The sequence below is a fragment of the Apostichopus japonicus genome, chromosome 8 (assembly GCF_037975245.1).
Source record: "Apostichopus japonicus isolate 1M-3 chromosome 8, ASM3797524v1, whole genome shotgun sequence".
Lineage (NCBI taxonomy): Eukaryota > Metazoa > Echinodermata > Holothuroidea > Aspidochirotida > Stichopodidae > Apostichopus > Apostichopus japonicus.
The window spans coordinates 13,177,902-13,188,956 of NC_092568.1; the positions used below are offsets into that span (position 1 = coordinate 13,177,902).

General features: G+C 38.4%; 1 protein-coding gene across 2 annotated transcripts; it reads left to right on the forward strand.

The window, feature by feature from the left end:
- The first annotated feature begins 294 nt into the window (after positions 1-294).
- On the forward strand, positions 295-10,179 carry LOC139970475 (uncharacterized). 2 transcript variants are annotated; one of them, XM_071976225.1, is made up of 4 exons: positions 299-465; positions 2,545-2,938; positions 5,061-5,201; positions 7,242-10,179. In XM_071976225.1, exons 1-4 carry the CDS (start codon positions 459-461, stop codon positions 7,507-7,509), a joined length of 810 nt encoding a protein of 269 aa, XP_071832326.1. In that variant the 5' UTR covers positions 299-458; the 3' UTR covers positions 7,510-10,179. The 2 variants fall into 2 exon arrangements, with proteins under 2 accessions (XP_071832327.1, XP_071832326.1); XM_071976226.1 differs by lacking the exon at positions 5,061-5,201 and having other exon boundaries at positions 295-465.
- The last annotated feature ends 876 nt before the right edge of the window (positions 10,180-11,055 follow it).

The window sequence follows — 11,055 nt, forward strand, 5'->3', positions numbered from 1 at the left end:
TGGCAGCCTTATGTGAAAGGAGAGCAGTATATAAACTGAGGAGAAGTAGAGCAAAGATCTCTTTGCATTTCCACAAATATTCTGTTACACAATAATCTTTCTTTACTTTGTTAATACCCAAAGCAAATTTTTCTTTCATTCGACTAACTGTAGGTGCCAACATAACTAGCAACATTGTCAGTACCCATCTCGAACTGCTGCGGAGTAACTTCCGGTAGTTCGATTGGCGTTCCATAGTTTCGTCGTAATAGGCACGCTAACCTCATGCGCAAACAGCCGTGTGCAACCCACAGAAAATAATAAGACCTACAACGCACTAACCAATGCAATATACATCGTTCATTTATCGTGTATACCATATACCAACTAGCTTTTTGTACAATTAGATCAAATACAAGGAAAGGGTGAGGTAATCACGAGTCAGACCAAAGACAGCATCATAACTTCAGCACGCTACAATGAAAGGTGAAAATGAATGGTTTTTTTGGTGAAGTTACTTTCCTAGAAGTATTCTTGAGGATGCGAAGTGTTTGTAATTGTCTGTGTAGCAGATACTTCTAAAAAGTTACAACTAGGCTAGGCTGTAGGCTACTTACCTGATGCTTTTTCATAGCAACTTTAGCGTTAGGCAAGAGGTCTGGGACCAGCGTAGCCAGTTGTACTTTTATATTATGCTAGTACCACGTACTATTCGGCCTAGTTATTATGCATACGTGAGTAGGCTAGTACCAAGGTTTAGCCTTTGACAAACTTAATTTGTTCAACATTAATATTACATGCAAAATCTGATTTTTGTTTTCCTGAAGCAGAACTTATGTCAAATTATTATTTTTTTACCAATGACATGAATGATTTAAAGGGTGCCCAATGCCAAATTTGCATAGCCTTTAATAATAATAGTGACTGATTGTACAATATCTGTCTGAAATAACCCAACAATTGAGCTGTAGTTATCGCGCTCATGTCCTTGTGTTTAGGATTTCAATTATGGAGATCATTGTGGCAAACAGTGTTTATCTGAGAGTGCATTCCATGTAAAGAATGTATAGTTAAGTCTATCCATATCCACAGAGGTGAGAATCCATTGTTTAACAGGGTGGGCCCAAGTTGTATTTAATTAATTTTAGGTTGAAGTGTACAGGCCAGTAAACATACTTATGTTCTTAAATGCAATATCCCCAGAATACATCCTCCCCAAGGCAAGTCCTGAATGGTACTGCCCTTTTAAATACAAGAGAATAACATGCAGACCTGACACGCGCCCTAAAGCTTATGACTTACCAATCTCAATACATCCCCCAAATGCAATACCCCCCAGCCCAGATTATTCCTAATGTTAAACAATTGATGGTTCATTCCTTATCTAATCACCTAAATTTCGGAGGAGGATTTGGAGGATGTTGTAGTTCGAACTCTTTTAATAACTACCAAATTTATTGTATGCTTGGAACATCATGCACTAAGCATATTCTAAAAATGCTAAATGTCAGTTGCATTAATTCTAAATTGGCTGATTTATCACACTTTGAAATTCTGTAGTTTGTACAGTAGTTTTTTGGTCAGAGAAACATAGCAGGGAATCATTTTTCCAGTATTGCATTGCAAAATGCTACACAGAACATGAGCAAATTGCTGTAGAAATGCAAAAATGTATTGCAGTTTTCCACACAGGAACATAGTACTTTACTAGAGACAAATTTAAGAGACTTCAAAACTGCTGATCAAAATTTGAACACTAAGTTATTCCTTGTACGGAAGCCAATCAGATACTGGGATAGAATGATATGAAGCAATATGGAGCAGCACATGATAATAGGCACGCATGTATAAATGCAGGGAATAATTTATTGCTTGTAACTTGAATTTTTCATAGAATTTTTGAAGGCTCTGAACATAATATTAGGCCTTACAATTAGGCCTTACAATTACATATTAGGCCTACAAAATATTATGGTACCTGCTATTATGTATATTTGCACTTGTATCACAACTTGACCATTTTGCTAAGCAATGGGATACCTGATAAATTATTATTTGTGAACGGTTTTTAATATCAATTTGTGAACTTAAGCTGCTTATGTTTGTTGATCCCGTTCCACACACTTAAGTTACTTCAGAACGGTACTGTAGGTCTACAGTATCTGGATAGGTATAGCAATCCAAAAATATGCTGATGCCCAGTGCCATTTGGATTTATTCCAATGGTTGGCCAGAAATTAAAAATGTTTCTGATTTAAGATTGAAAGTTGTAATCTGACCTTGTGATGATTGCTTTTACGGAAAGTCACGGCACAAAAACCAAAACTGTTTCTTGTATGCAAACATGCAGTGAGCAATATTAAACAGCTTGAAATTCTGTCTGGAAAACACCATAGATCGAAGAGTATACATGAAGTTGCTACAATGCTACTAACTTAGTATAATAAGAAATAAGTAAAACCTGTTGAGTTCCTTCTATTCTTCATTAAATTTGCTTCTTTTCTCTCTTTAGAAAGTGTAACAAAATAATTATATTATATTTCATCCGGTTTTGTTCTATTTCAGACTCTGATTACTTAGAAGGAAGGTTGTATGTTGGTGGATTAAATCATTCTGCTACAAAGGATGATGTGGAAAGAGCATTCTCAAAATATGGGAAAATAATTGACCTCTGGCTTGCACGAAACCCACCGGGCTTTGCCTTTGTTGAATTCTCAAGTCAGCATGATGCGGATGAATGTCTTCGCGCTTTAGACGGGTCGGACTTCATGGGGAACCAAATTAAAGTTGAGCTTTCCCGTGCAATGCCTGGTGGCCGTGGCAGAGGCAGAGGAAGGGGTGGACGCGGTGGACGCGGTGGGGGACGAGGTTCTGGAGGAAGGGACAGAGACAGAGGTTATTCCTCATCAGACTCCTATTCCGACTATGCGTATCGCAGTCGATCGCCCATGCGACGAAGGTATCACGATAGATGAGAGCTAATCAAAAAATTTTATTTTAGAAAGAATGCTGTCTCTTGAGGTGAATTAAGCTGCTTTCATATCAATCCAAGCGTCAACTTTTCTGATTCAGAAAGCGTGTCTGAACCATCGTTAATTCTAAAGCAAAAGCCAAAAGCAATAACGCCAATTTTACATGCAACCGAAAGCAATGAACCAATCAGATAGAACCAGCATTTTTTCGATAGCCTACTGTAGTTTTTTGTCGTTGAAAAGCAAAGGGTCAAATTTTTAGAGACCAAGGAATCTTGTACTCTGCACTGACTTATAATGTCATGTCTGGCCAGACGTACACTGTAAAATGTGATGGTTGAGACATCAGTAAAAGCACGACTGTCTTAGTGGTTGTGATAATGTACAGGTCACTCGATAGCATGCTTCTGTTAATCCTTTTATCTTTCCAGCAGTTGAAACTGGCTATGTCCGGTTTGTACTCTGTTCATTCGAGACTGGCAGTGTCCGTCTCTGATGACAGATTCTACTAGACTGGTATTGTCAGTTCTGATGAAGCTCTTGGAAATTCACCGATTACAGCTCAGTAAAACAGCACCACCAACAAATATTACTTGAGCATCTTCAGTGTCATCGTTCTTTAGTGTGGTAACTTAATAATGTATGAGTAGCTGAATACTAAGTATGAATTGACGTAATTCACCAGACCGTCTTCACCAAGTGAGAGATGCATACCCAGCACATCATTTTACTTACATCTTGTGAAGTACTTTAAATTTGCATGACCTGTTGGCTTTGTTCTGTTTTGTATGTGTCTTTAGTAGTTTCTTTAACTGAAAAAGCTATCTGTCACTTCGCTTACGTAACATTGATCTGATCGTGCATCAGAACAATTGAAAAGGTAGCAAAACGTGAGCCAAGAGGAGAGCGATATGCTGTTAGGATGGTAACTTTTGGTTATACAAGCGAAAGCAGGTTTGTATTTTTTGTCAGTACGTAAACACAAGGGCTTTAGGTGGTCCATCAGATATCGCAGGAGCAGTGTCAGCAAATTCTGTACGTTCATGTCTTCTGCTTGAATACCAGCAAAGGAAGAAGTAGCGTCTACGATACATTTAAGCCACAAAAATTGTAGGCAAGCTTACCAATTACCTAGCTAAATATTGTCTGGATGTTTCTAGCATCAGCGACATTCGTATATTCTCACAGTATTTCCTCGTCTTGTTATCGAGTTGAACGTCTGGAGAATGCTGTGTACTTCAGTATTATTCTTTATAGCACGCAAAAGTGATCAAGCCAGGAAGCAGGTGTCTCTGTGACTGGATGTTGGAAAGATCACTGCCATGGCAATGTGGCTTAGTGACCACCAGCCTCAGTTTTGGAATGAGAATTTTACTGTAAGGTTTCTGAAAAGCTGTAGCCAGTAGCTATACAAAGTGTCTCATTGTCGGTCCAATGCAGCTAGATGAAGATTCATAATATCGCTACAAATAGTTTTACTTTTTCCAATAACAAAAAGTGCCTAAAACTAAGCTTTAAGCAGGTTTCAAAGCTTTCATTATTTCAGCGTGTAAGCTAGGTCAGTCGACGTTAAAAAGCGTTAGAACATTCCATAATTAACTTGAACGCTAGATCAGTCGTGAAAGTTAGAGCAGTGGACCGTTTGATATATTTCTTTAGCATTCGCAGTATATTCGTCGACCATAATTGCTTTTTCTAAGGGAAAGTGACGCTACGATGATGCAGAAAGAAATAGTACTAGAATTTCAGCCAAAAGTGCTCGCATCTGAAACCTCTTTTCATATTCACAAGACAAAAGATCGCATTAAACCTAAGCTATCAAACTCCTTCAGCAACGTGGAATTTAATACGTGTCGTAAAGATGTTGATCCTTCTCTGGATGTCAACAAGTATTGTGAGCAATATTCAAGCGGGTTATTCAACAGTTACTTTTGATATGTTATCGTTAATGATAGAGCTCTTTCTCACCTTAGCAAAATCATCGCTTACTTTCCAATTCAGCAGCCAGACATCTCAATCAGTAGAAGCTGCTAATAGCAAACATTTCCCTTACTCGCTCTCAGTTCTACAATGTTGTTTCTCAAACTTCACCATTTCCTCTACTATCAGGAGCCCCGCCCCATATTCGCCTCCGAGAAATCGCGATTACGGAAGACGCGATCCACTCCCACCCACGAGAAGCCGAGACTACGGTATGAGAGACAGGTCTCCACGGGATTCACGCGCTTCATATTCTTTATCGCAAAGCAGGTCAGTATCGATTGTAGAGCAACAGACAGATATCATTAAGCCTTTTTGTCTTCATCCTCATCTATTTATAAATTATGATACAATTTAACTGTACAATTTTCATCCAACTTGAGATTTTTCCACTTTTCTTATTCCCTCTTTTTTCCATCAACTTTTTCCTCGCCAAATGCAAAAAGGAATGTTGCGATGGTGATTGCATGTATGTGTATGACAACATTGTTAATTAAAAAAGTGAAGCTTTGATGAACTTCGTACTTGGTATATAGCCTCATCATATTGAGTACAAGAACACTATTTTATTCTGTGGAGGCCAGATGTCTTTTGAGGTCAACAGAGCTCAAAGCCTAAAAAAACGTGTAAACAAGGGCGGCGGAACCGGGGGGGCACAGGGGGCACGTGCCCCCCCACTTTTCCTCAGGTTAAAAATGTGCCCTTTTTCTACATAAAAATTTCTAAATAAAAAAGAGTTTACAAAGCGAAACCCACGTCGAATGAAATATTTCGGGAAGTTTTAAATGTTTACTACCACGGGCGTAGGAGCCCAATTTGATTTGGGGTGATGTAACGACTTGCCCGAAAAAATATTACCAAACTTTTTCGCGCGCTACGCGCGCGTTCAACATGTTAATGTGCATATCGTATAGGCATGCGTTGGTTATTACATCGCGTGCCAATAACATACAATCATTTGCCGTGTTATAACCCTTCCAAATTGGTTAGAATTATTGGGAAAGTCGTTACAATAGTAATGATTATAATAATATCAGTTTAATCATTGAAAAACACATAGAAAATTATTTTTCTTTCAGTATTTTGACATATTTCATTTGCTTTCATGCATGTATCGATCGCGTGTGCAGGGACTTGGACTTTATAATGATTTCACCTCATTTTGTCTTTTTCCTTGTTTCCCAATTGCACATTAGATATTGCAGTGCTAGTATGCATTGTTTCCTTGAGGGGGGGGGGGGGTGGCGTTGATGGAGTGATGTGTATACGCAAAAAAGATAATACAATAAGAGTTATAAAGGGTACTAAATAGAAGGCTGCATCAGTCCAATCGAATTTCTGCAAAGTGCCCTTCGACGTTGGTGCCCCCCCAGATTAAAAGTGCTTCCGCCGCCCTTGCGTGTAAACATGATTAAGCAAAAACTGTATTGTGGTTGAACTTCATATTTAGTATGTAGATACACCTTCTTGAGCAGGTGACTGTTTCGTTCTGGGAAAGTTAAAACACAGTGAAAGATGCAAGGAAAGGCTAAGCCTGTTCGCTTTCTGGTTGTGATGTCACTTGGTTTGTATGATATTTGTGATACTGCAATTGCTATGTTAGAACTGTAAGCAATATTACACATTGAGATCAATAGCCTTGCATATGTGTGTGACGTTGAGGCACCCACTGCTATTTTAAGGTGTCCATGAAACCAATGTGTTGTACCTGAAAACGTATACATCGCAGCTAGCAGAGATGTTGTCCCTCCCACACCCCTCCCACACACGTCCCATCTGAAACTTACATGAAAGCTTACAAACAATTCAATCCTACTGTTTTTTATCCGTAGATGTCAAATGTCAACAGCTAGCTCAACACGGATCACATTTCTAAAACCTAATTGACACAATTCCTCCAAATCAAAGTGTTCTCATATACAATTTGACATGGAATTACTAACCCTGTTGGCTCTCTGCTTATCCATTTGTCAAGAAAATTAGAGTGTTTTGTGACAGAGAACATCCTGTAATTATTTGCTTCCATTGAGAATTGTGGATCAACGTGATATTCTACAGCCTTTGAAAAAAATCATAGAAAGAATGTAGAATTGTATTTTTCGTGGTGAAATGAAAGTTATAGAGTTCCTCCAATAAGTAACAGGGAAGCGAGTTATCCCAGAGCTTTTACTGAAAAGTTTGGTTATCAATGAATGGCTACGTAGCACAGATGGAGTTAAGTGTCTCCGCATTACAATTGTTGGCAGTTCGAACTTTAAGATTCAAAACGATATGGTTCAAGTAGTTGTAAATGTCTCTTTTAACCTGCAGTTACGGCAGCAGCAGATACGAAGGATCATACGATCGTGGTTATGATCGAGTTGGCAGTAGCTATGACCGAGGAAGTGGTTATGACAGGCCCAGTACCTATGACAGCAGATCATCAGGTTACGACCGTACATCATCTATTGGTGGTAATAGCTACAGCAGTTATGATAGGCCAAGTACCTTTGACAGAGGAAGTACCTACACCAGAGGGTCATATGACCGAAGGGACTATGATAGAGCGCCTAGGAGATCCCCTCCACCAAGGCGTTGATTTTGCCACAGCCATCAAAGGATAACCATGCATAGTCAATGTTGCCATTATCACTCGTCAGTAGCCTATAGTAGTGCTTTTTGGATGATGTACCATTGTTTTAAGTACAGACTACTAATGTCAATGTGGCAATTGCCTCACAGGCACACTTATTCATGGTTGTCAGAGGTCTTACAACCATTGTTTTAAATTTTAAGTCTTGATGAATTATTTTTGTTGGGAAATGCTTAGTTTCTATGGCTCAGTTATTTATATTACCAAGGCACAGTACCTGGTCTGTTTAGTAAGGTTGTAGTAAGTGCTAAGCATTGCAAAGAAAGAAACTTTTCATCATGAAACAAATATCTTTGATGATCACTATGGGTTATCCCTCTGGTACTCATGCACTAAAATATACTAATGATGAATATCTAAGATTCCAAGGAAAAGTAGGCAGCAATGCATTGCAAACTATCTTCACATTTGGTAAAAACAGGAACAGGACGTATGGAAATGTCATGGTTTTGGAAATTTGATGACATCTGGGGACCCTTTGGTCATCTCTGGGAAAAGTAGTGCACAGGCCAGGCATACAGACCATCAACTGTGTTTGATACCTCTCATATTATTGTGATATAATGAGATTTCATGCTTAATGTACTGTACTTGAGTTCTTAAAATTAGAATTGTTTGTTTTCTGAGAGGGCAGTAGACAGGAAGAGAAAAAATAGGGAGGTATTGCTGTACAAGAACAATTGTTGCCTGAAACGAGTAAGAAAGAAGAAAGAACTCTCTTCACACTCAATTATGTCGCATGTTTGAATTCCTCATTTTGTGTATTTTAATTTGAAGTTTCCAAATCAAGCAGCTCGTAACCCTCCTTAAAGCTTTAATTACTTTTTAGGTTGCCATGTAACTTTTCTTTTTGTTAACCTTTTTGTGAATAAACTTTGCCTTCTTTCATACCTGAGTTATGTATAGTGTAACAGTTGACTGCAGTTAGAGGTTGCCTTCTTCACATAGACAATCATCAGAGAGCCCAATCTCATTAACAGGCCATCATTTTGCCAGAAAAATGTCAGAAAAGATTGTAATATGGCCTTCTTTAGTGTCCGGGCGTGCTATCAACGTTGGACTTAGTCTTGGTCATTCCTTTACTTAAAAGAATAGTCCAGGAAAAAATTTCTTTTTGATACGTTTCAGAGGAAGATAATTTAAACATTCTAGTGAAATTTGCATTCAATTCCTATGTACCAGTTTCGAGATATTGACAGTTCAAGTTATCTGATATTCTACCAAAAGTGAACTTGAAGCAAACAGGTGTGATGTCATACAAAAGAGGGTGTGATTTTTCTAAAATAACAATACCTATGGTACATTCGCATTATGGATGCGTCCAATTGTGGAGTCTAAAATTAGACGTAAATATTTAAGGAAAACGAAACATTATTTATCAGTGTGCAACAGTGAAGTCACACCTGTTTGCTCCATGTTAAGTTTTGGTACGAAAGGTGGCAACTTCAGCTGTCAATATCTCAAAAAAGGTACATAGGAATTCAATGCAACTTTCACCAGAATGCTTAGATTATGTTCCTCTTTAATCATATCAAATAGAAATTTTGATCTGGACTATTCTTTTAACATGTTAAAGCCTGGTGGCAAAAGAGGTGATCTTGAATAAATTTAAGTTGATTTTAGGTGTTCATTCCTGCTTTCATTTTATCTTCTGTCTAATTGTTTATTTGTCATGGTGCTTGAAGGAAAGGTCAGTGAAAGTAAAGAGCAGGGTGCTTTCTTTGTTCTACAATTATTTTGAGGGTAAATGGTTACAAGAATGTATTTAAGCAGTTTTGTGAAGTGTTGAATTTCTACTTGGATGTTAACTAAACTGGGGAAATGACAATCTATCTCTTTCCTCATCACTTGAAATTCCACAATTTTGTGCTGTATTACCCACCCTGACCATTCAGCAAATTCATTTATCAATCTGGTTGACAGCAATTGAGCGACATTTTTGCCGCAAAGTATTTGAATATTGTGTATTTAACAATGGCATTGATACAATCCATAAATGTTTATGCAATAATTTTCATAGAAATGTTAGCAAACTGTGAATCACTCTGCCGTTTGTTACAAAGTCTTGAAACGATTCAATAAATTGTTAATTGGTAGAGAAATGATGAATTCTCATTAAGGGGCAGAAAGGTACGCATCATTTTTAGTTGTATTTTAACATTAATTGTAGCACTCATCTGGTACATGTCCATACGTTTTGGTATTCAGTTGATGTAGTTTGAGAGTAGCTAATAAAATTTCTTTTAGTACTTTGTGGACTGATAATTTCACTGCATACTATACTGCCAATCTGTGAATGTTTTGTGATAGTTTCTTTCTTCTTCTTTTCTTTTTTCTTATGACACAGATTCTACCCTTTTAGAACTTGCCTTTTCCCATAAATATCAGCTCTGTGTTTTGTCTTTATTTTTTATTTGTTTTTGCAACCCTGCAGTTTTACTATCATAGGACCATTGTATAATGTACTAGCCCAGCATACTGCACATTTTCACTTGTTATAACCTTTGTGCTATGTTGTGCAACCAAAAAATATTTTTGCATCTCCTGTCCCTTCTTTCTTCTTATTTCTAAGTTTGTAAGTGTTTGTAGGTGTTAATACAATCCCTTAAGAAAACATGTAAATCAGTCTTGAATTTCTGTGGTGTGTTCATGTGATAATCAAAGTATATTACATTGTGTTATCTTGAAATGGTGAAATACAAAGTAAAGACACAATACTAGCACATGAAGACACCGGCTACCAGCACATGAAGACACCGGCTACCAGCACATGACACAGGCTACCAGCACATGAAGACACAGGCTACCAGCATATGAAGACAATGGCTACCAGCACATGAAGACAATGGCTATTAGCACATGAAGACAATGGCTATTAGCACATGAAGACAGACTACCAGCACCTGAAGACACCGGCTACGAGCACATGAAGACAATTGCTATTAGCACATAAAGACAGGCTACTAGCACATAAAGACATGGCTACTAGCAGGTGAAGAAACCGATGACTAGCACATGAAGAAACCAGCTACCAGCACATGAAGACACTGGCTACCAGCACATGAAGACACATAAGACCAGCATGTGAAGACACAGACTACCAGTACATGAAGACACTGGCTATTTGAACATGAAGACACAGGCAACCTGCACGTGAAGAGAGAGGCTACCTGCACGTGAAGACAGGTTACCCTGCACGTGAAGACAGGCTACTAGCAAATGAAGACATGGCTACTAGCATGTGAAGAAACCGATGACTAGCACATGAAGAAACCAGCTACAGACATGAACACACCTGCTACCAGCACATGAAGACACCTGCTAACAGCACATGATGACACAGACTACCAGCACATGAAGACAATGGCTATTAGCACATGACGACACAGGCTACTAGCACGTGAAGACACAGGCTTCTAGCATAAGAAGAAACCGAAGACTAGCACATGAAGAAACCAGCTACTAGCACATGAAGACACCTGCTACCAGCAC

Bases quoted from the DNA above. Each gene is read 5' to 3' on its own strand.
- LOC139970475 (XM_071976225.1), top strand. The intron at 2,939-5,060 runs GTATCACGATAG...CTCTACTATCAG, and splicing joins CGATCGCCCATGCGACGAAG to GAGCCCCGCCCCATATTCGC. The intron at 5,202-7,241 runs GTCAGTATCGAT...TTTAACCTGCAG, and splicing joins TATTCTTTATCGCAAAGCAG to TTACGGCAGCAGCAGATACG.